The 25,774-nt window shown below is 41.9% G+C and overlaps 1 protein-coding gene across 4 annotated transcripts; it reads right to left on the reverse strand.

Annotated features, from left to right (window-relative positions):
- Positions 1-5,380: 5,380 nt before the first annotated feature.
- znf143b (zinc finger protein 143b) lies at positions 5,381-25,115 on the reverse strand. Of its 4 annotated transcripts, none has more exons than XM_063197666.1 (16): positions 24,483-25,115; positions 22,798-22,910; positions 20,706-20,798; positions 19,903-19,995; positions 19,312-19,392; positions 18,866-19,059; positions 17,838-17,903; positions 16,604-16,720; positions 14,141-14,216; positions 13,457-13,582; positions 11,824-12,003; positions 11,235-11,462; positions 10,464-10,600; positions 9,386-9,544; positions 8,648-8,776; positions 5,381-5,719 (listed from the first exon to the last, which is right to left on the reverse strand). In XM_063197666.1, the coding sequence occupies exons 1-16, from the start codon at positions 24,593-24,595 to the stop codon at positions 5,636-5,638; spliced, it is 1,989 nt and encodes a 662-aa protein (XP_063053736.1). In that variant the 5' UTR covers positions 24,596-25,115; the 3' UTR covers positions 5,381-5,635. The 4 variants fall into 4 exon arrangements, with proteins under 4 accessions (XP_063053736.1, XP_063053735.1, XP_063053738.1 ...); XM_063197665.1 differs by having other exon boundaries at positions 9,386-9,565; XM_063197668.1 differs by lacking the exon at positions 24,483-25,115 and adding an exon at positions 23,344-23,479 and having other exon boundaries at positions 9,386-9,565.
- Positions 25,116-25,774: the final 659 nt, after the last annotated feature.

Raw genomic sequence — 25,774 nt, forward strand, 5'->3', positions numbered from 1 at the left:
AAATAATGTTGGTTAAATGACGCATATATGAACAAACACAACACTGCCCCCAAATAGGCTTTACATTAATTCACGTTACACATATGGTCCATGATATAAAGTTGGGAACAAACACAAGCACGCTCCAAACACGATAGAGAAGACTGGGGTGGTTTCTGCTTTATGTTACCACTAGGGAAGGGGGAGGGGATTTTTTTGACTCGGGTTTGCTTTGATGTGTAAAATTTAAGTAGCCTTGTTTCGATACCAAATGTTTTTAGGGGGATGGGTCGTAGGATGAGACCAACTTTTACTAATTGAGTTGCGGTGCTTTCTCTTCTGGTATCGCGTGTACTTCACATGCTGTTCTTTTCAGGGCGGTCTGAACAGCCTGTTAACTTCTTAGTCTAGGCAGGATTTCTGAAAAGGTGCTTATTTAAGGTCCTGAAGGCAAATCATGTTAATTTTCGGCATACAACTGATTTAGGGGTATTCAAGGGTGCTGAATCCAAATCTGCCGTATGCCGGACGTAAAAATGTACCGAAATGCCTCAAAACGGGCAAAATCCAATATGGCCGCCGCCACCGTGTTAAAATCCTGCAATCACTTTTCTTTTGGACTAAATAAGATATGAATTTGAAAATAGCACTTATGTTTATGTTTTCAGATATGGGGAAAGGCATTATGTCATCAGATTTAAGCTCAGATTGGAAGAAAATGCTTATGTCATTGGCTGGCAGCCATTTTAAAAGCAGAGAGCCTCATATTGTCAACGATTTTTAACATTCTTACTAATCTTTCAAGATCCACAGAAAAACTGCTCTTTGTCTCTGTGAACACAAATACTACAGAAACTGAACTGTCTACTTTCACCTGAAAAAAGAAGTTTGTGTCTACCTTTTTCCATTCTTTAGTTATGGGCAGTAGAACATGGGATGACGCCACAAAAAAGCACAGATTTTTGACCCCAAAATACTGCACTTCTCACTGCCCATATTTTTGCTTTAAGGACATATTGTCTTTGATAGTGTTCATGTTTGATATACAACATTTTCAGGGGGTTTGAAGGTTGCTTAATGCCTTTAATTCCCATAGTACATCAAAATGAAGGAATCCAATATGGCCGCCGTCACCAGTCTACAGTGTACATTTCTTTGATTACACAAGGTAAACTCTTAAGTAGGCCTACATTATGTAGCATCAGGTTTTCATACAAGGAGAATTAATTTCCATACTCAGATTTAAGAAAGATATCAAAGGAAATTATTTCAGTGTAGACTGAATTCATGTTTGCAACAGGAGATTATGTTTTCCATAAATTGACCATCTGTATTTAAATCTCTCCCTATTTCAGTTACACTTTTTATGCATTATACCATGAAAAATGTTCCCACCTCAAACCAGCACACAATGTTTCCACACCTCTTCACCCATAAAAAATAAATGACCACAAGAGTCTGAAATCGAATATTTTCTAATATTATCCCTTGTACAATGGGAATTACTTCATGTTTGCCGGTTTAATTGCTGTGCTCAGATCACTGTATATCTAGGCCTATAAAGGGAATCAAGAGGCAGACTGATGTGAATAATATATAGAATAGAATAGAATAGAATAGAGTGGCATTGTGTGTGTGTGTGTGTGTGTGTGTGTGTGTGTGTGTGTGTGTGTGTGTGTGTGTGTGTGTGTGTGTGTGTGTGTGTGTGTGTGTGTGTGAATATATACACAAAGGACATACTCAGGCTGGTATTGCACATCAGTCATCAAAAGTTATTGCATAGATTGTCTTGCTTAATGTACATATTTCAGCTGAGATGGCCACTCTGTGACAATTATAACCATTAATTACAAGGCTGGCCTTTGTTCTGTAGTACGGCAAGAATTCAGCTCAACACATTGCACTGTATCAATTATTTCACAACAACCGGAGGATGGAAGGAGATCAGGGGAACAAGAGATTTAATGAACAGTCAGACAGTCCATGTGTGTGAAATGTGGTTTTAGTCTTTGGTCCTTACTTTGATGATACATCTGTAGTGCCAATGATACATCTGTAGAGACCCAAGAACTCAGAACCAGGATAATGTCCAAGACAATGTTTTAGCTCTGTGACAGGGCTAGGTCTATTCTCGCTATAGGTGTGCCTCCTGAAGGCAGCAATGATCTCTTTGGTTTTCTTTTCATTCAGAGCTAGAGAAATTTGTCTCGGTCTCTGTACACCAGGCTGCCACCTTCACTCCCTTTTGCTGGCCATGCTGCAGTCATGGACGGATAGACTTTAGATGGGGGCTCAGCATGCAGCCATGTGGGGATCCAGCCCTGCTGAACAGGGGAGCAGGAGGAAAAGAGAGTCTGTCTGTTATCTTCTGTTGGTAGAATTGTGCAAGTATAGACTTTAAATTGGCCTAGTTAAAATATACTGGAATGTACATCTGCAGTGTATCAATAACGGTGCTCAGCTGGAGAGAGAGAGCCAATGGCAGGCTGAAGAGCAAGTGGTAGTTTTAAGGTGCCTAGGCACAGAAATGGGCACTTCCCTGTCTTTCTCACAGCACATGAACACAATACTCAAAAATGGACTGCTAATTAACCCATTTTGTCCTACGCCCTTTTTGGGAAAGGGTGCCCTCTTCCTATTAAATCCGCAATGTCTCAGCCTCTGAAGCACATACAAACATGAAATGAGTTACATTTAAAAGCCAATACCCTCCCCTTGCATTGTAATGTGTTCATTCAGCTCTAACATACCCACATAGGTAATAAAACAGCTAAAATCTCAAGATCCTGAAAAACCTATATGTGTTTCCAGGACACAATGGGTTAAGTTATACGAGGAGGAGGTATCAAAAATCAGAATGTCCTTGCTGACTTGGAATGTCCTTTTTTGAATATTGTGTTCATGTGCTATGAGAAAGACAGGAGGGTGCCCATTTCTATTAACCTTGCGCACCATCCTACGTATTTCCGCCAAGAGACTTGACTCCACACTACTTCTGATACCAGTTTATAGGCCTATATATACCAAATATATATGCACATATAGTCACCCTCCTCTACTCTAACCAAAATTGTTTACTTGGTATACTAAGTTAACCTATTCCTAATCACCCCTCCTTGAGTTGCTGAATTGCAGCAACTGCTTGACTCCATGTACTCCATGCCACTTCTTGCAGATGCAGTGTTGGATGAGGCAAGCACAAGTTGTGATGTCTTTGTGTGCCTTGAGAATACATGGGTTCTAAATTTTGTTTATAACCTGACTGCGAACCTAGCCGCGCACAACTCAGCCTCTGATTGTTGGAAACCGCTGTCTGTCAAAAAAAAAAATAGCTCACGTGGTTGGCTGCCAGTGTCTTGCCCCTCTTCATAACATTGTGTTGATAAACAATGAGAACTCATATATAAGTGGCAGATACAGGACCAGTGGGACTAAAGCCCTGTTCAATACCACCCATCCCACTTCGGTGACTGGCAGGAGGATAGGAAGGGGTGTGTGGGCCTGACTCAATATAGAGATTTGATAATGTGGGGCATTTTATGTAACCATGTGACATCTGAATTAGATAGGACTGATCATTGCAAAACGCCATACTTTGCTTTTGTTGCATTTGCAGCCAAAGTGCCATGCAGTGCATGATATTGTGTGTCCTGCCAAATCACTGGAGAGGAGGAGGTTGATAGGCCTAATGGTTGGGAATGAGTTAACATATATCAAGTAAATTCCTCACAATAACATAAACTGTTTTGATCCACGTTTCACCTTTCCACCATTCAAAGATATAATGTAAGCACCGCAATAAAATTGGCAAACAATGAATTCCTAATGCACAAAATGTAGATGTGCATATTATATTTAGGCACATTCAGACTTATGTGTGTAAATTTGTCTCATAATGGAAGAGGTGGACATATTGCATCATGTTATAATAAGCATTAAAATAAAAGTGGAAGTAGAGAAAACATTTTCATTCAAAAGAACAGCTTATTGACATGAAAGTCAACTGTCACTTGTAAACATGAATTCAACCTATGAAATCATGTCCTTTGATTCTAATCTTTAATCTGAGTATGGAGATGAATTCTCCATGTATGACAACCTATAGCTACAATGTAATTAAGAGTCCACCTTGTCTGGTGATGGCGTCCATATTCGATTAATTCATTTTGAGGTAGGCCTATTAAAGAGGTTTTGAGCCTAATACACAGCATATTTGAATATTCGAATTAAGCACCCTTCAAAACCCCTGAAAATGCTGCATATCAAACATGAACACTATCAAAGACACTTTGTCCTTAAAGCACAAATGTGGGTTGAGACAAGTGCAGTATTTTGGGGTCAAAAAATATTGTTTTTTGGGGGGGTCACCCTATGTTCCTGTTGTAATCATGAATTCAGACTACACTGAAATAATTTCCTTTGATATCTATCTTAAATCTGAGTATGGAAATTAATTCTCCCTGTATGAAAACCTAATGCTACATAATGTAGCCTACTTAAGAGTTTACCTTGTGTAATCAAAGAAACATACACTGTAGACTGGTGACGGCGGCCATATTGGATTCCTTCATTTTGATGTACTATGGGAATATACATTAATTTATACAGCATATTGGCATTGAGCACCTTTCAAACCCCCTGAAAATGTCGCATAACAAATATGAACACTATCAAAAACAATTTGTTCTTAAAGCAAACATATGGGCAGAGAGAAGTGCAGTATTTTGGGGTCAAAAATCAGTGTTTTTTTGTGGTGTCATCCCATGTTCTACTGCCCATAACTAAAGAATGGAAAAAGGTAGACACAAACTTCTTTTTTCAGGTGAAAGTAGACAGTTCAGTGTAGTTTTCTGTAGTATTTGTGTTCACAGAGACAAAGAGCATTTTTCTGTGAATCTTGAAAGATTAGTAAAAATGTTAAAAATCGCTGACAATATGAGGCTCTCTGCTTTTAAAATGGCTGCCAGCCAATGACATAAGCATTTTCCTTCAATCTGAGCTTAAATCTGATGACATAATGGCTTTCCCCATGTCTGAAAACATAAAAATAAGTGCTATTTTCAAATTCATACCTTATTTAGTCCAAAAGAAAAGTGATTGCAGGATTTTAACACGGTGGCGGCGGCCATATTGGATTTTGCCTGTTTGAGGCATTTCGGTACATTTTTGCGTCCGGCATACGGCAGATTTGGATTCAGCACCCTTGAATACCCCTAAATCAGTTGTATGCCGAAAATTAACATGATTTGCCTTCAGGTGTCAACTTTTTGGAAAAATGACCCTGACTATCTGAACAAAAGTTGTTTGGAACATTGTGGAAGACTGAAAAGATACAATGTTTATTGGAGTCAAATGCACATGCTTTAAAATCCATAGAAAATAATGAAATGATTAGGCCTACTACAACAAAGTAGATTTCTTTTTTTTTAATTAGTTGGCCAAAGTCCATACATTCAATAGCATTATTGAATAAATCTGTACAGCAAAAAAGTCCAGTTTTAAAACATATGTACACTGCGCACACAAAAATATCTTAAATCTTCAAATATGATCATCAGTTCTCTTCTATTGGTTCTGGGATTAATAATTCGTGATTAGGTCATCCCAAACTCCAGTTCATAGTCTCTGTAATGGGGTTCGTCTGAGTGGGTCTCCATCAGTCGTCAAGTCCAGGCGTCTCTCCTTGCTGTATTCTAGAAGCGATTCGAATGGCTTCTTCGAGCGAGGGCTGATCACTAAGCTGTTGCAGGAAAAGAGGAAACAGGAAAAGTGGACAGAAAAATGAAATTAATTAACTAACACAGACTTAAACATGCACATTTTAAAGATCTATTTAAACGTTCTTAAACAAACAAACAGTTGTGTTGTTTAAAGTATGCTATAATAGGACTAATGTAATTCATGGTTTGCATCACTTAACAATGGAAATCAAGACTGCTGATTAGGGGGAGGAGGACAAAAAGCCAACGGTCAAAATCACTTCAGTGCTGCCACATGAGAAGTGCATTATTCCATCAGGCCTGACTGAATGGCTTTTTTCAGAGTTAACATGTGCCGGCCCCTTTGTGTTGGGGCCCCTGCGGAGGGCCTTTGTCTTGCTGACGAGGTCAGTGGAATGACCTGATCAGCTGCTGGGGTCTTGAGCACGTCTACAGTCATTAATCACAGGGCAGGAGTCAGGACAGGAGTCAGGACAGGACAGGCCAACGTGCTCTAGCCCCTGGACCCGTGAAGGCAGGGAAGCTGACAGGGGGGGACAAAGTTGTCACTTGTCCCGGGCCCAGAAATGAGTATTCATTACATTATATACACTGGGTGGGGGGACCCATTCAGGTGACTTTGTGCCGAGCCCAGCCAAAGCTGTCAGCGGCCCTGCGTGTAGGGCTTGCAGGCAAAAGTGTAGGTTTGGCTTGGAAAGTGGCGGGGACATCCGCATGGCTAATTCTCCTAGTAGAGCAATTTTTGCAATGTATTTGTGAAAAAGTGGTGGGGACAAGCTAGGTTTGCCTCAAAAGTGTTATATGGACATGTCTCCACCATCCATACCTAAAATTACACCCATGCTTGCAGGGCTGCTGTGGGCTCTGGTCCACAAAGTCCAGTCCAATACATACAATCTAATGACAACCCAACTCTGGGCCCATTCTCTCCCTGGTCCTGGGACAACTGACCCCTTTGTCGGCTCCCTTGATGGCCTGGGTGTCTGTTAGCACAGCCCTGGTGGACAGCAGGAGCCCCCCCCCGCTCATAGCCAAGGTGTTAAATAGCAACACTCAAATGAGGACACTGGCCTTAGATTTAGAACACCAGCTCATTAGCAGGGAAATAAACAGATCAAGAACCTGCTGGTGTCGTCACGAGGGAAACGTGTCATTTTTAAAAGTTATTTCATGCCATATAGTACAACTGCAATATGTATATTGTGTTACTACAATATTATAACTGAATTAAGAAAACATCTGTTTAATAATAAAAAAGGTGCCCTTTAACTAGTTGACAAAGTCCTTGACAAAGTCCTCTTTTGCCTTTCAATTCTATGTTTAAAGCCCAAAGAAGTTCAAAACACATTTACTTCTCTCAAACGCATCACAATATACACTATACATACATATTAGTCTCTAGAACAATGGCGTTGTAGCATTACACTAATCCTGAAATTGCTGTCCAAATAAAGCAAAGGGTTAATTAGATAAGTCCCAAAAGCCTGCTCCATTTTCTAAATAAACACATGTATTGTTGTGGCTGAGGCCTGCTGCCTGTGTGTGTGTTCCTCAAACAGCAAACAAAGGGCATGATAGAGATCTGTCTCTGCAACAATAGCCATATCAGTGCCTTGTGTAGGCATGACGAGCAGACACACAGCTAATCTGGCATTACATAAACATGGCAGATAAAAATAGAAGAGGTGCGTTAAGGTCAGACTGAGACGTGTTGATTGTAGGTGCTCTGTGCTTCTTGCTATTGGTTTAAATGACTTGGATCTAAACAGGCAGGGGTGATAGTGAAAAAAAATCCTGAGCCTGGACTTTTTCCCCTGCTCTAACGACGACGACAAGATACTGCATGGTGACGTAACATAGGCCTGTTTTGACACATATTCAAGCATTTAATAGCCTGTGTATGACCATTATTCAAGCCTGATAGTAGAGGAAAACTCTGAACTTGTAACACTTTCTGAGATAAGAATAACCTAATGGCTAATTATTATCAATGTTTTTACTTTTGCAAACTCTTGTCAAGCCTGAAATTAGGCATGGAGCCTGAATACTATCAGCCCTGAACAGGTTAACTGACAGATACATCATATGACAACACAAGATTTATCAAACGCAACAGTTACAAAATCAATACCAAATTCTGTTGCTAAACAATTCTATTGCAGTTTAACTTGTGCCCAGGCCAAAACAATCCCACTACCTTTTCCACTTGGTTGACAGGCTTACTTCTGTAAACAATGTCTATTGTGCATGGTCCCTGCTGAACTAAACTAAATAAACTAAACTAAACTACCAACAAAACAGGCTAGAGGTGCATGTTATTATAGCCGTGTGTTATTTGAGGTGTGTGCGTACCTGTATTGAGATGGTTGTGCTTTATTGTAAGTGCATGAGTCATTGACGCTGTGTGTGTGTGTGTGTTTGTTATTGTTAAATGTGTATGCTACATCTGTATGGTGATGTGCGTCATTGAGGGTGTGTGTGTGTGTGTGTGTGTGTGTGTGTGTGTGTGTGTGTGTGTGTGTGTGTGTGTCACTGGAGGCAGTGTACTCCAATGTGATGTGTGCATCACTGGAGGTGTAGGTGTGTGTGCCTTCTGTGATGCATGCCCGCATGGTAATACACGCAACATTAACGTGACGTACGGTATGTGTAATTGGGTGTGTGTTTAGTGTAAATGGCTAGAGGCGTGTGTGTGTGTGTCTTTGGAGGTGGCCAGCAGTGCGTGTGTGTGCGCGTCCCTGCATGGCAACATGTGTACCATTAAAGGTGGCCAGGAGTGTGTGTGTGTGTGTGTGTGTGTGTGTGTGTGTGTGTGTGTGTGTGTGTGTGTGTGTGTGTGTGTGTGTGTGTGTGTGTGTACCTGTACGGCGATGTGTGTGCCATTGGAGGTGGCCAGCAGTGTGACGGGGTGTGTGTGTGTGTGTGTGTGTGTGTGTGTGTGTGTGTACCTGTACGGCGATGTGTGTGCCATTGGAGGTGGCCAGCAGAGTGACGGGGTGTGGCCCTCCGTCCTGCTCCTGCATCAGCTCCCCGTCCTCCGTTTGAAACGCCGATAGGTCGGGAGTTACTATAGCAACCTGTAGCAAACACACACACGCACCATATTAGATCACAGAAGCCATAACTTTAGTAAGCACACGTGCCTTGAGGTAGTTGCCTGAACACATTCTGTAATAACATGCTTATTATCATGGGCCTATGTGCCTGGGGTAGCGCTGAACAATTCATCTAACAAGATTTCGATATCACGATTAAATCACGATTTTCGATTAATTTGGACTAGTTGTGCAGCCTTATTACTGCACATGTTCACGTACTACTCCTTATTAACACACAATCGTGTTGTCATGTGATTTTGCCCAATACAGATAATGATGGACAATTTTAATTTCAAATGCCATTGCTCAGAACCAATCGTGATACAAACATTGGTCAATATGGACAAAAAAAGTGATATAAGATTTTGTTATTTAAGAAATCTAAGATTCAAGATTTGTTTATTACGTCTTATTATAGGTTTGCAGCCTATAAAGAGTAAAAATTGGTGTGTGTGTGTTTTTTGTTTTTGTTTTTGTCTTATCGAAGGTTACATATTATCCTGAATCCAGGCATGTAAATCATGGTCATTTCCTCCCAAGATTATAAGTATCTTGACACCTGTGATTGGGCATGTAACATGTTCATACCTGTCCCTCCGTGCCATCTGCTGTCACCATGGTAACGGCGTGTGTGCCCCCGGACGACAGCATGGCCTCGTGGGTCGGAATAGTGATGGTGGTGCCCTCTTGCGTTACCATGGTAATCGTGCCGCCCATCGCCTGCATGTCCGCCTGGGACAAACTGACCTGAGAGGGAAGATAAACACACTAGTTGCATATGAATAAGTTATATGAAGCAGAGGTACATATTAATATACATTACATATTAATAAGTTATATGAAGCAGAGGTACATATTAATACATTACATATTAATAAGTTATACGAAGCAGAGGTACATATTAATATATTACATATGAATAAGTTATATGAAGCAGAGGTACATATTAATACATTACACATTAATACGTTATATGAAGCAGAGGTACATATTAATACATTACATCTTAATAAGTTATATGAAGCAGAGGTACATATTAATACATTACATCTTAATAAGTTATATGAAGCAGAGGTACATATTAATATATTACATATTAATAAGTTATACGAAGCAGAGGTACATATTAATACATTACATATTAATAAGTTATATTCATAAGTTATATAAAGTAGTTACATACAATAACTACAGGCCAGTGGAACGGTACTATTTTAAACTATGATAAAATAGTAGGTAATGTACTTCACAATATTGATTTAAAACCGTGAGAAAAAATATTAAAACCCTCAAAATGTGTTTAGATCATGTGATGCAATACCTTGACTTCAACCTCATAAAATCAGTGTAAAGGGCTACCATAATCAATGTAAGGTGCTTTGTGAAGCTTCAATGACTGAAACTATAGTCTTCTTTGAACATGCTGAACAACTCTCTCAATTTAAGTTCTTAAAAAGTCCCAACGCTCAGTCTGGATTCTGTGTTGGGTTGGTCATGTGTGTATTCTGTGCTGTGTCGCGTAAATTCTGTGTTGTGCCGAGCGATGTCTTTAGGTGATACGTGTATCTTGTGCTCTGCTGTGAGATGTGGTGTGTATTCCATCCCACATTTTTAGGTGGCACGCGTGCACGTGTGTGTGTGTGTGTGTGTGTATTCCATGTCTAACCTGCTGCGTTCCGTCTTGTGTGATAAGGACGTGCTGCTGGTCGATGATCTCAGCCGTTCCCGCGGCAACCTGCTCCATCCCCGACTCCTCCTCCACCACGGCGGGCGTGAAGGTGATGCTCGGGTCGTCCATGGCCTCTGGACACATCAGGGAAACAAAGAAAACAAAAACAAAAATACAAAACCTATCAGTTGACTTCTTAGATGGCCAAATAGAATTCAAAAGGCCTCAGATCTGTAATAGTGTCCAGGTAAAGATTTTTTTTTTTACCTAAAAAAATTGTCCCCAAAACGGTTTCAGTGGTTCAGCAGTTTATTTCAATCTTATTTCATAGGAGTCTTACTCCTCCTCTATGGACAGACACATACACACACCTTTAACCCATTGATGCCTGATGTTGCGTTGCGCAACATTGGCCCTGGCGTCTGGAGCTGCGTTGCACAACATTCAGGCTCATGAGATTTGAGACAACTTTATTAAAAATCTCTGTTTGTTTGAGATGCATTAACACATTCTAATGAAAGATGAGGGTCTTAGCGTTGAAATGCAACCCAGTGCATATTTTTATGTGCTTCAAAAGCTGAGATATTTCTGTTTTTATAGGCTTAGGGCAGGTTTTCTTAAAAAGGGCTCAGGCATTCAGCACCCTTTTTTTGCAGGTCCCTTAGGCGTCAATGGGTTAAGTAGGCCTCCCGCTCCTCCTCTATGGACTATCTCTCTCTTTCACGCATACATGCGCGCGCGCACACACACACACACACACACACACACCTGTGGGCGGTTCGAAGTACGCCTCCTGTTCCTCCTCGATGGGCTCGGTGTCGTTGTGCGCGGTGCGCTTGTGCATGGCCAGCGTGGAGATCTGCTTGTAGGTCTTGCCGCAGTGGCTGCAGACGTAGGGCTTGCAGGGCGTGTGCACCACGTGGTGCTTGTACAGGCTGGAGTACTCTGTGAAGCGCTTATCGCAGCCGGGCACTGTGCACACGTACGGCTTCTCTCCTGTAGAGATGCGGGAAGAACCAAAGGGAGAAGAACAGGTCAGACAGTCCATGCTTGGAGTCAATGGTTTAAGGTAAAAAAAAATGGAACACGGATGCTTAAGGACTTTTGTTTCTCTACTGTCTGAATATATGAATTAAAGCCGCAGAACAAAAAACAAATACAAACATGAACTACACAGGGTCATTGTAATTACAATGCGATTCATTTGGAACAAGATTTCAAAAACTTGCCTGGTAACGTTTTGGAATATGAGCATTCCACAAACTGTTCCATCAACCCATTCTCCATTGAAACATCAAAACATGTCTGTAAAACACAAGGCATGAGGAAAATAAAGTGTAAAGTGTGTGTACTGCACCTGTGTGTATCCGCATGTGGTTCTTGTAATTGGTGGCGCTGGCGAAGGCCCTCCCACAGCTGGGCTCTGAGCAGTAGTAAGGCCTCTCTCCCGTGTGCGTCCGGATGTGCACCTTGCGAATGTTGGAAGTGGTGAAGGAGCGACCGCAGCCTTCAAACGGACACTTGAAGGGCTTCTCCCCTGAGAGGAAGAGGATGCATCTTATTAGTATAGTATACTTCAATGTAGAAAACTGAACTCTCTTACATTTCATTCCACTAAACTTAATCATAAGCTGTTTAAGACACAGGACCTGCTTGCTGCAGGATACAGGTGTGTGTGCACTTTTCATGCATTAACGTGTTGCCAAGTGAATTTGATGTCAATTTTGTGTGTGGTAGAGCACCAGTCACAATGTACACAAACGCATGCATACGGTGCAATTTTAAAACAATTTTTAACAAAGACTTCCATGGTGAGTTTGCGGTAGAGTCATACAATGGCGGAAAACAATAATAGCCCCATTGGCCATCTGCCCCCTAGAGGCCCCCTCCAGTATTGCTCAAGGTGCTCCTGTCGTCCTGAAGCAAGTATGTGCACTCGGTCGCATGCATAGTTTAGGGACACAGCAAGCATGCCACCGGGCCTCACTTGTTACTAGATGTACAACAACTACACTACTGAAGTACAGGGGTACACCCCAAACCCACCCCACCCCCCCACTTCCAAGCCCATAACAGTAACAGTGACTAACCATAACTGTGCTACAACTACTGATGCAAAACAATTGCCCAAACTGGGGCAAATAAAAGCTACTTGACTTGACTTAAATGTCGAGCATATAATGAGGTTCAGCCAGCCGTGGCCAGAACAGTTAACACCAAGTGATGTCTACTACTAAAGAAAGGACGGGAGTTTTTCCTGAAGAGAAGTGAGAGTGAAGAGAAACTTCTGCACCTGTGTGTGAAGTGAGAGTGAAGAGAAGCTGCTGCACCTGTGTGTGTGTGTGTGTGTGTGTGTGTGTGTGTGTGTGTGTGTGTGTGTGAAGAGAAGCTGCTGCACCTGTGTGAGAAGTGAGAGTGAAGAGTGTGTGTGTGTGTGTGTGTGTGTGTGTGTGTGTGTGTGTGTGTGTGTGTGTGTGTGTGAAGAGAAGCTGCTGCACCTGTGTGAGAAGTGAGAGTGAAGAGAAGCTGCTGCACCTGTGTGTGTGTGTGTGTGTGTGTGTGTGTGTGTGTGTGTGTGTGTGTGTGAGTAAAGAGAAGTCGCTGCACCTGTGTGTGTGTGTGTGTGTGTGTGTGTGTGTGTGTGTGTGTGTGTGTGTGTGTGTGTGTGTGTGTGTGTGAGTAAAGAGAAGTTGCTGCACCTGTGTGTGTGTGTGTGTGTGTGTGTGTGTGTGTGTGTGTGTGTGTGTGTGTGTGTGTGTGTGTGTGTGTGTGTGTGTGTGTGTGTGAAGAGAAGCTGCTGCACCTGTGTGAGAAGTGAGAGTGAAGAGAAGCTGCTGCACCTGTGTGTGTGTGTGTGTGTGTGTGTGTGAAGAGAAGCTGCTGCACCTGTGTGTGTGTGTGTGTGTGTGTGTGTGTGTGTGTGTGTGTGTGTGTGTGTGTGTGTGTGTGTGTGTGTGTGTGTGTGTGTGTGTGAAGAGAAGCTGCTGCACCTGTGTGTGTCCGCGTGTGCTTCTGCAGATCTCCTGACGTCTTGAAGGATTTATGACAGTTGGTCTCCTGGCAACGGTACGGCTTCTCGCCCGTGTGTGTCCTGATGTGACTCTTGAGCCCATAGCCTGTAGGAACACCACACCATCAATTACCACACACACACACGCACACGGTATAATGATGGTACCTAAGAAATTGACCACTACAATGGGCCTCTGAAAACCACACCATGAATTACCACACACACACAGTAATAAAGATGGTACCCAAGAAATTGAACACTACACTGCAGTGGGCCTGTGAAATATAACATGTATGTCATTCTCATAGCCTGTGGGAATACCAGTGAGGCAGAACGAACGAACACACACACACACACACACACACAGACACAGACACAGACACACACACACACACACACACACACACACACACACACACACACACACACACACACACACACACACACACACACACACACACACACACACACACACACACACACACACACACTATGATAGCCAAGAAACTGAACACTCCATTGTTTAAAAAGAGTTTAGTTGCAATCGGCTGGAGGTCTTTTTGTAGCTTGAAGACTTTTGACTAAGATAGATGACCTGGACGAACTTCACAGACATGAGTTCTACACCAAGCCTGTGAAATATGCCAAACATGTCTCTCACCTGTGGCAAATTTCTTCCCACATCCGATGTGTTCACACAAATACGGTTTATCGCCAGTGTGTGAGCGTTCGTGTACCTGTCAGAGACACACACAGAGTTGTAAACACACATTGGCAACGAAGGCAACATCATATTGCCCTTTTTTTATTCCGAGCAACTTCCTTCTATGAGCTACAAAGCCACAACCAACAAAGGCTGTAATCAGACGAATCAGTGTCAGGTCCATTTTGTTTGAGATGTGCGATACAAATACATAACTTTTATTAAAATGTTATTACTACAATCATCAAAATTCTTGCGAACATAACGTACATTGCAAAAAAAAGTAAAACCATAAGAACAGATTAAGTCTTGTCTTGATATGTCAGAAGTAAAAATAAACATATGAATACATTTATTCAGTTCAGAATTCCCATCTTTCACAAAGACAGGTGTCATTCGGAGCCTCACCTTCACATGCTGTGCTGTGGTGTGTAGTTTTACGTATAGTCTGGCTAATGATATTATGCAACCATGTTTTTTGGCGATAACTGGAAAAATATTGGTGCTGTTGCTTTCTAGTTTTTATGGTGACATCCAAGCATGAAAGTACAATAACTTACCATTTTTTTACGAGCTACGATTAAAATAGCCAATTTTAAGTGGAAAAATGTAAAAACAAAAAAAAAAACCTGGTGGATAAGGATATTATGCAGGTTTGCTGTTTTGGAAGTTTTTACCCTTTTATCAGTACATATAGAGGAGATTCAATAACAAATATGTAAATGTAGTATTCCTTTAATGTTTACCCTTTAATATGAGCCCATAACCAGCTTCCTTGCATCTTAAATATACAGTATATCACGAAAGTAAATACACCCCTCACAGTTTTGCAGATTTTTGAGTATATCTTTTCATAGGAAAGCATTACAGAAATTTAACTTTGAGACAATGATTAGTGACCTTTTAACAACATATTTAATCGCTTAAATTTCGTGTTCACTCAGAAAAAAACAAAATACAGCCATTAATGTTTGAACATGTACTCACAAAAGTGAGTACACCCCAGATTAAAATCCGGTAGAGAAGGGGCTATGTTGGCTCGAATCGTCTCGAAATGAAACAAAATGAAAAGGGATGACAAGGGAGGTCATCAGTGTGCGTTTCAACCTTTCTTTGCATTGAACTTTTACATTTTGAGTCTGCATCTGGCTTAAATAGATTGGTGTGAGATTTGAATGCAATCCTATGGAGAATATCATGATCTGCTTCAGTAGTCACAGTACATGTTGACATGCATGTTTCTTTTAGGTGTATTTCAGATTGCCAATGTTGACAGCATTCATGCATCCCCAAACCATGTCAGTCCCACTACCATGCTTGGCTTATGAGAGGATGCACCTTTTTTGTAAAACTCACTTGTTTACCACCACACATGCTTGACACCATCTAAAGCAAATTTGTTTATCTTGGTCTCTTCAGATCACACAACATGGTTCCAGTGATCCATATCCTTGGTCTGTTCATCTCTCTTGAGACCAAGATAAACAAATTTGCTTTAGATGGTGCCAAGCATGTGTGGTGGTAAACAAGTGAGTTGTACAAAAAAGGTGTATCCTCTCATAAGCCAAGCATGGTAGTGGGACTGACATGGTTTGGGGATGCATGAATGCTGTCAACATTGGCAATATGAAATACACCTAAAAGAAACATACATGTCAACATGCACTGTGACTACTGAAGCAGATCACGATATTCTCCATAGGATTGCATTCAAATCTCACACCAATCTATTTAAGACAGATGCAGACTTAAAATGTATAAGTTCAATGCTAAGAAAGGTTGAAACGCACACTGATGACCTCCCTTTCATGACCCTTCATTTCGAGACGATTCGAGGCAACGTAGCCCCTTCTCTACCGGATTTTAATCTGGGGTGTACTTACTTTTGTGAGTACATGTTCAAACATTAATGGCTGTATTTTGTTTTTTTCTGAGTGAACAAGAAATTTAAGAGGTTAAATATGTTGTTAAAAGGTCACTAATCATTGTGTCAAAGTTACATTTCTGTAATGCTTTCCTATGAAAAGATATACTCAAACATCTGCAAAACTGTGAGGGGTGTATTCACTTTCGTGATATACTGTACCCTCAATTGACTCCAAAACCATCACTGGTCTTGACCATTGAAAACCATGTTAATTATCCCTTTGTGGATATGAATCGCTTTCTCTTGAAGTGTGTGGGGGGTAAAAAGGATGTGTTGAACCTTGTACAGTGAGATGGAACATTATGGACCATGGATATTAAAAGTTATTCTTCAAGGTGTTTGATATCCTGTTGAACCAACCCTGAAATCCATCTGCAAGAATTTCACATAATTCTTGCTGGTGGATTCTTCTTCGGTCAGCAATATTTTCCCAGTTATCGCCAAAAAACATGGTTGCACAATATCATTAGCCAGACTGTATAGTGTTACTGTACCTTGAGGTGGTGTGCCGTGGTGTAGAGTTTGCCGCAGCCCTCGTGGTCACAGCGAAACGTCTTCTCTCCAACGTGCTGCACCCGACTAGACCTGCCGTCCTGACCCTGCAGCACGATCTGAGGACCAGCAGATGAAGAGTAAACCAACTGGTGTAACGCGCTCAACTCATTTATTATTACTAATAGTAAACCAAGTGGTGTAACGTGCTCAACCCAACCAACGTAAAAAGTAATGGGTGCTCATTCCTAAAAATATACAAAATAAAGAGAAGAGGACAGCACTCCAAGTTTTATTGCCCGTTGTTTCGGTCTTAACCTTCTTCAGTGTTGGGCAGTGGATTAAAAAACAAAACTTGGAGTGCTGTCCTCTTTTCTTTATTCTTTATTACTAATAGTATACACAATATCTGAAGCGAGACTTATTTCTAGTTTCACATTTCTCTATGCATTTGTTTTTTTCTATGCATTTTTCATTTATGATATCGTCAATAGTCTTTGCATTAGATATGTAGATCTTTGAGTTTGTCACCCGTTTATATGCATTTGAACAAGTCGTTTCTACACATTTTTCATTTATGATATGGTCAATAGTCTTTGCATTAGAAATGTAGACCTCTGAATTTGTCACCAGTTCACACATTCACACTCTATGGCTCTCCAAAATGCTTTAAGACAGAGGTTGCACACACAGGGAAAATGAACAAGATAATTGATCAACCAAATAGTTGTCAGAAAGCAGCTATTTTAGAGCCATTGCACATCAGTGATACTTTCTGTGGAAAAAAAAACATGAAGAGCAATTGTTTAAAAGTTAGAGTAAAAAGCTCTTATGCAATGTGGCTGACCCGGGTTCGATTCCCGACCAGGGTCATTTGGGACACCTCTTAATGTATGTCCTCTACAAGTCTTCTGTTGTCCAGTCTTGCACTTTAAATGTCTGTATGAGCACTGTCTATGTCCATACTGTCTTAAGTCCATGTATAAGTACTGTCTATGTCTATACTGTCTATGTCCTTACCTAGATTAGTCTATGTCTGTATGGGAAAGCAAGAAATGTAATTTCAAATTCTTTGTATGACCAGTGCATGTAAAGAAATTGACAATAAAACCTACTTGACTTGACTTGCAGACCCCTTCCCATCTCTCTCCCCATTCCCTTCCTGTCCACCTCTCAATACAAGCTGTAGTGTCGCAAAAGGCCAAAAAAAAAAAAAAAAAGCTTGTGGGACCATACCTGCATGATGCCATTGTCAGTGTCCGTTCTTCCTAAGAGTCCTGTGCCACACTCAGTATTTTCTACCTGTGATATGGTACACAAAATAGACACACACATACTGATTAAATACGCATTATGACTTATACATATCCAAGATATTATCGCGTAGTTTCTTATATTAACATCATCACAAATACAAAAAAATACATTTTATTTTCATTTTTATTTTCATTGCACCGCAAAATTACAACACAGCCAAAGGTATGGCTAACACTATTGCACTGCTGGAATCTGACCCAAAGCCTAAAGTCTATATGAAGAGTTACATCATTGTCATAGGGCGCTGCTGTGAAAAATGGTGCACAAATGTGTCCACACATGGGCAAACATGCCCAATCATGTCCAATCTCCCAGTTTTGCACAGCCTTCGAAAGGTTCTGGACATAACATTCGTTTCGACAGAGCATCATTGAGGACTCTGAGAGGAAATGATAAAACAACCGTTTTTGCACGATTTTCAAGCACACCATTTGAACGGAGTGTATAATTACTTGACTTAAAATGGTAACTTGTGTCAGGACAATAGCATAACAGCCAACTTTGTAGAAATGGTACACATAACTTAGCCATGCTAACACAAACGTATGGCAGAGAGCGGAACCTTCGAGGCTAGCATGAAACCATGAGTGCGTTACAATATGCGACCTTGCCTCCTCCACTTGTGCTTGTCTCCTCGCCCCACCTTCTGGCCCCTCCTCCGTGGAGAAACCGATAAAGTTTCCCAGCTGTCAGCCTAGCCACAACAACTTTTGAGGGACTGTTTTTCATTCACCATCCCAATTGCAAATGAGAAGAAGGCTTTACAATTGAGCTTTTGCAAGATATTGAAATATAATGCTGTGGTCAGTGATGTCATCATGACATATTACTTCCTGGTACGAGGAGGCACAAGTGGAGGAGGCACAAGTGGAGGAGGCAAGGTCGCAAATTGTGACGCACCCTACGTGACTAGAGATCAAAGCAACCATCTCTGGCTCTGGGCTGACCTTGGTCGTGTACTGCTCCAGCACACTGATGGTCTCGGCGTCTATAGCGCCCTCTGCCTGCAGGTCTGCCACAGTGCCGTCTGCCTGGATGGCCAGGATGGTGTTGCCCTGGGGCATGTGCACCGCGTGCTGGATGTAAGCTGTGGTCCCGTCCTCCAGCTGCACGGCCTGCAAGCTGCCCTGCTCGTACGTCTCTGCACAAAGACAAACGCATGACGCACACGCACGCACACACACACGCACACACACATTTTGTTAATGTGTTGATTTTTTTTTTTAAGATGAAAAGTTAATTCTTTTCCAACTTCAAAAAAAAATACCAAGGTACATAGTGTATAGAAGTAAGTTTTTCACAGTGAAGCTGGGATCAATCTATTGGGCAATAGTACAGAAAAGGTTCAGAGTTTAGATTTAAGTAGTATTCTGGCTGCATATGGCATGTTTACCTTTTGGTGTGTGGATGTACGCTGTCGTCCCGTCCTCCAGCTGCACTGCCTGGCCGTCCTCCAGGCGTAGGCCCTCGCCACCTGCAGATCACAACAAGTAACGAGAGCAATCAGACATGGCAACATGCCCCCTGCAGATCACAACAAGTAACAAGAGCAATCAGACATGGCAACATGCGCCTGATTTGGGCATGGGCAGGAGAAGGTGTATGTACCTGATTTGAGCATGGGCAGGGGAGAAGGTGTATGTACCTGATTTGGGCATGGGCAGTAGAGAAGGTGTATGTACCTGATTTGGGCATGGGCAGGAGAAGGTGTATGTACCTGATTTGAGCATGGGCAGGGGAGAAGGTGTATGTACCTGATTTGGGCATGGGCAGGAGAAGGTGTATGTACCTGATTTGGGCATGGGCAGGAGAAGGTGTATGTACCTGATTTGGGCATGGGCAGGTGTTGGATGTAGAAGGTGTATGTACCTGATTTGGGCATGGGCAGGAGAAGGTGTATGTACCTGATTTGGGCATGGGCAGGTGTTGGATGTAGAAGGTGTATGTACCTGATTTGGGCATGGGCAGGAGAAGGTGTATGTACCTGATTTGGGCATGGGCAGGTGCTGGATATAGGCAGCAGAGCCGTCCTCCAGCTGGATCATCTGACCCTCCATCAGCTTACTGTCAGACAGCACTGGAATAGAAGGCATTACATTACATTACATAACATTACATTACATTCAGACAGCACTGGAATAGAAGGCATTACATTACAATCTTTTTTTAAATATATATTTTTTTACGACTTTATTGATGGCAAGGCAGTTTGAGAGGTGGACAGGAAGCTAATGGGGAGAGAGATGGGGAGGGGTCTGCAAATGACCCGGGCCGGGAATCGAACCCAGGTCGGCTGCATGGCAGACGAGTGCCCTAACGGTTCCGCAGCACGGCTTTTTATGCCTTTATTAATAGGACAGTATGAGAGACTGACAGGAAAGCAGTGGGAGAAGCTTGGGTCGAACTCAATCTCAGGTCTCCAGATAAATTATGTGGCTCCTTAGCCCACTGAGTCATGGAGCCCCAAACTTTAATTACTTTTAGTAGACAGACAGGGCCCAATTGATATGCAAAGCGACTTACAAAAAAGAACATGAACAGCAATATACAAAATATGCATAAATCCAAAAGTTATAAAGTACAGCAGCATGCAAACAGCAATACAGTAGATTAGCAACGACATGCAAAGTTGAATTAGTGCAAGCAGGTTTTGGGAGGAGGAACAGACAAAAGCACCAAACTGTCACCCAGGGCAACCAAACACGTACATCCAATGTACTACGCACAACACTGTACAACCAATGCTGTAGAATGTCCAATACTGTTAGGAGAATCAGGCGGCTGTACCTTTCGGGTTGTGCTGAATGTAAGCAGTGGAGCCATCGACCAGCGTCACTGCTTGCAGGCTAACCGTGTCCAGGTTTTCGATGTGATCACCATCTGTAACAAAAAGGTCTTGTTTATATGCAGGTTCTTTCAGGCAGTCCGAACAATACTTAAATACAGGCAGACAAGGCTCTAAATTGACACCTGCGAACCAGCCAAATGCTGGTGGAAATTCAGTCTGGCTGTTAGAAAAGAAAGTTTGCCAGCCACTTTGACTGATAGCAAGTGAATGTAGGGGTGGGCGGTATGGCCAAAAATGTATACCTCGGTATAATTTTAGCCACGGTATATATCACGGTATATATCACGGTATTGTACATTGTGTATAATATGAAAAAAATAAGCGTTTTGTGGCTAAATGACCAAAAGACCACTTTTTGCATTTTATTTTTTTAAATGACTGGTCAGACGTTGTTTTATCTATGAGGGAATTCTTGTCATTCAAATAATTTGAAAACACATTTTTAAACTTTTACAGCCTTAAAAGTAAATTTACACTCCAGAATTGAAATGTTTTGGCATAACATACAATTGCAAACAATTGTAGCCTACATTACACATTTTGTATTGAGTAGTTTTTAATGAAATGCCTGTGCTGCTGTTATTTCTCTGCGAGTGTGCAGGACGCAATGTGCTATTGCGGTAGACGGTATGACACAAAATCTCTATCATTGATGAAAAAATACCGCACACGATATTATACCGCGGTTACCGCCCACCCCTAAGTGAATGTGTGGCTAGAAGTGGTGTCACAATCGTTTCGACAATGCATCGCAATACGGGGCAGTACAATTAAATAATCGATTCAGCAAATGCCATAATTGATGAGGCATATTTTTTCAAGGTCCCATTATTTCCGCAAGCATTTCCATAGCAAATGAACTTTGAATTAAATGAAAGCATTTCAGAACATTGAAAACTGCTCGCCAGATACACACAACAGCCAATAAAATATTGTTCGGTATCTGATTGCTTGTATTGCCTCATTACAGATGAAAAATTTGCCTCGTCTTCAGTAGAAATGTAACGCATTGCAATGTATCGTAGAATCGGACTGAATCGATTCGATACCTCCCGATCCATAATCGAATCGAATCGTAACAAGGGCAGTGCCATTGCGCACACCACTAATGACTAGTAAGATTTAACATCCACAGGCCATAAGTTAATGTAAAGCCCTGAATACAGGATATGCCAAATCAAGCCTTTACACCCACATGCTTTACATAGTGTGGAAAGCGAGTTGGAAAATGGGATTGTATTTTTGAAAGACATTATGAGGGTTGGGGGAGGGGGATTTGATTTTGTTTTTTTCATGAACCGGCAATACTCAGATCTACCATTGCATGTTGCGCCCTTCAACTTCTCTTTCTTTCTCTTTTTTAAGATAGCATATAATTGTCTACTGTATACTGTATATTTTGTATAATTGTATAGTCTATATATTTTATTAGAATAGCTAGCCTGACCAGGGACTGAGGTTGCAAATGAGCTACCTAGCATGTACCCACATCTGCAAGCTGTGACATGGCCTTGCCATGCCATGTTTGTAATAATGTGCACTGCATTGTCCCTGACAAATAAAAAAAGAGAAAAGAGGTTTTGATTCCTCTTTATTACTCTACCCTCTTGGTACAGTGGTGCTCAACCTTTTTTTGAATAAACACCCTCTGGTACAGCAAAGAAGTGGTGAATGGCAGGCATAATTATGCTTCTGCAAGCGACACCCACCCATGATAACATAGTGGACACCAACAACAGCTCGCAGCCCAAGAGTCCTACCAAAGGGCAACGGCAACTATGTTATTATACATGCACTACCTACCTCATGTAGTCAGGGCCACGGACGGGTTTGCCTGGGCCCAGCCAGGACAAAATCATCTGAAAGGGCCCCGCTCTCAATACATGCAATGCAATGGGGACAAAATTCTGGGCCCCCTCTTTCCCTGGGATCGGGACAACACCCCCTGCTGCTGTCAGTGGCCTGTATGCAGAATTTAGTTTGGCTTTGCTGTATCGACATTACAACAGGTAATGACAGACGTCACCTCACCTGCCACTGTGACCGCCTCCGTTAAGCACAGGGTCACCTGCTGGGAATCTCCATCCACACTTTGGAACTCCATGGCCTGAGAATCCCTCACCTGGGCCAAGAGCATCGTTTGCCTGTCACACACACAGTAAATACATTCAAGCATATTCCGATACAGGACACACACACACACACACACACACACACACACACACACACACACACACACACACACACACACACACACACACACACGTCAAGATCCATCTCAAGGAACAGAATACAATACAATTTAATGGCTGTAATGTCACTCACTGTGCAAATGTAGTGCAATGAAAATTAACTTTGCTTTTGGCGTTTCCATAGTGCTGCATGAACTAAACGTTGGACCAACTTAGTACAGAGAGTTTACGGTCTGTAGGTTAACTTTTAAGATATGTCCTCACAGTGGATGCGGCATATTGGTGCGCTTACTAGCAGTAGTAATAACTATGGTACTACTGTACTACTTTGCCCCTTCAAACATGCATTCTTATAATCATAAGGCATGTTTTCCTTTTTATTTACCTTGTGCTACAGACGAGTATTGTCCTTGATGTTTTGCCATAGCTGAGCCCAGTCTTAACACCAGATTTAAAACAATGAGAATTTTGCAATGCAGCTTGGTGAGATTTGTGGCCAAGTAAGATGTCATACAAATGGTGTATAGAAGCGCAGGTTTGTCTGTCTTAATGCTACCCCTCTTCGTATTTTCAGCATAACTGGGTCTGGATGACTGGACTAGTTAGATCATGACTGCGCGTTTCACTTTCATAATGATGGGGTAGGCTATGTAAGGGCAACCAAACATCCATTCTGCCGACCCATCCCACTGCTCTTTAGACGCAAGAAACAGGCTTGTCCAAAAAGATCATATACAGCCTTGGATAAGCTGTCTGGAAACAAATCGGAAAATAGAGCAACTACTTTATGCAGTATCAACACTGAATCACTGAGGATTGCGAATATGTTCAGCTTGTTTTGTAGCATCATCATAACACCGCTAAACTTGACTCCCACTTAGCACTGGCGTTAAACAATCTTGTCTAATTTATTTTAGCCACATTTAGAATGCGCCAAACTTGGCCTTGGTGAACAATTACAGTCTGTGACAAATCATCACAAGTGCAAAGCACCTGTCATGGAATGATCACAGAGTAGGCCTATCTGTCTGCATCTTATTTAGCTCGACATGCTAACTGCCTGCAAAACTACTTCGGTGGACTTTGGCGCAAATATACAGCGGCTAACTCGTTAGCACCCAAAAGGGAGCATGGCTATTTGACGGAAAAGGGGACAGTACATTTCGACATCAAAGTCGAAATCGCTAAAACCCTTCGACTGCGATCATTTAGAATCCGCTCAAGAAATACTCTCCAGTTCACCCATGTCAAACGAAACTTTACATAGAGCACCGGGAGCTATCACGAATCCCCAGCAGCACGTATTTGGAACAGCGCGGATGGCAAGGTTGTTTTATGTTGCAAGCAACGTGAACGCTACATCCAATAATAAATAAAACATTTCACTTTCGCGTCATTTCAGCTTCATTTTATTAGCAAATATTCCCTCTAGAACTCCAGTGTCATTTCCCATAGTGCATTTTCTTGCTAGGAGATGGCTGAGGAAATAAGGCACACTGGGTAAAAACACATTTATATACTAACCTCCGAAATTTTCCAACAATCCCTCCGTTCGACCACCATGCATCAGGGCAGGAAACGTTCGCTGTTGATTTGTGCCCTGGAACATGTATGAAGAGGACCTTGCTTCGCCGCATTAACGCCAGCCCTTTGAGATCGACGTTCCATTGGCTGTCTAAGTGCAAGTCGCCGCTGTGAAGTGTTGTGATTTGTCCACTGGTGTGTCAACTCAAACAGAACTCCTGTCATTCTGATTCAGGGGCACCGCTCAGGCGCCATTCTGGTTTGGGAGCTATTTTGTCTGACGATTTTAGCTCAAGTTATACATGTTAGACGGTAGACAAGTTGCCTGTTGTGGTTTCGAATACCCATCCGAAGCACACTTTCTATGCAGAAATGAAATGATTGGCATTACAACAAAACTTAACGTGAACTTGGCGAGACAAACAACAAAAGTTGCTCATGCTTCTCGGGAGTGCTGGGCGGCCATTTTGTGAGGCAGTTGAAGAAGTGTGTGAAGCTAGGTTGTATGGGCAATGCAGTATTCAGGCAACCATCTCATGGGGGAACCGACCGACTGCCATAACAATGGAACAAGCATGACTTGGAAGAGCAACGCCACCTTGGAAGCATTGCACGTTTGCAAAAAATAAGCACATTCTGAAATTAAATGAGCAGTTGTGCTCCCTCAGAAATGTCCACGACTTACCCTTTTATTTTTATTTTTTTGTCTGTCTTTAGATTTCCTCAAACTTATTGTAAAACTTGTGCTTGTGAGATGAGTGGCAGTGACATGGAGATGGTAAATGCAACAACAACCCTGGCTTACAAATTGCTCTCCGTCTTGCTCTTTGGAATAATACGAAGTAGTCGACTAGTTTACTCATAACTAAAAAGGGAGTGCATACGAAACATGGGCAGTAGGCTATGACATCTGTTGTATAATGTAACTGTGTATTATTTCTATTGAACACTCAGTAGCACAGCTCCTACCATGATAAGTTGTAACATTTTGTGTGCTTTGATAGTTGTAGTAGATGTCACAGATGTGAGACAGGAACCATTTGGGGAGGAGTTGGACCGCACACGATGCTCAGCGTGGATAATAAACATGTCGTTTCGTAGCTGTAAGATATCAGTTCGATTCAAGAGATCTTTCACTTCACACACTGCACGATTGCCAAACATCTTTACTAGAAAAAAGTTATTCGAAAGTTATTTGTTAGCGTTCACACTAGTAGTATTTATATCACCATTCGCGCCATTTCAGAGCACACCGACACAATGGAGGTCTGTTTTGAAACAGTTCTAACGCG

This window comes from Engraulis encrasicolus, chromosome 4 (genome assembly GCF_034702125.1).
Source record: "Engraulis encrasicolus isolate BLACKSEA-1 chromosome 4, IST_EnEncr_1.0, whole genome shotgun sequence".
Lineage (NCBI taxonomy): Eukaryota > Metazoa > Chordata > Actinopteri > Clupeiformes > Engraulidae > Engraulis > Engraulis encrasicolus.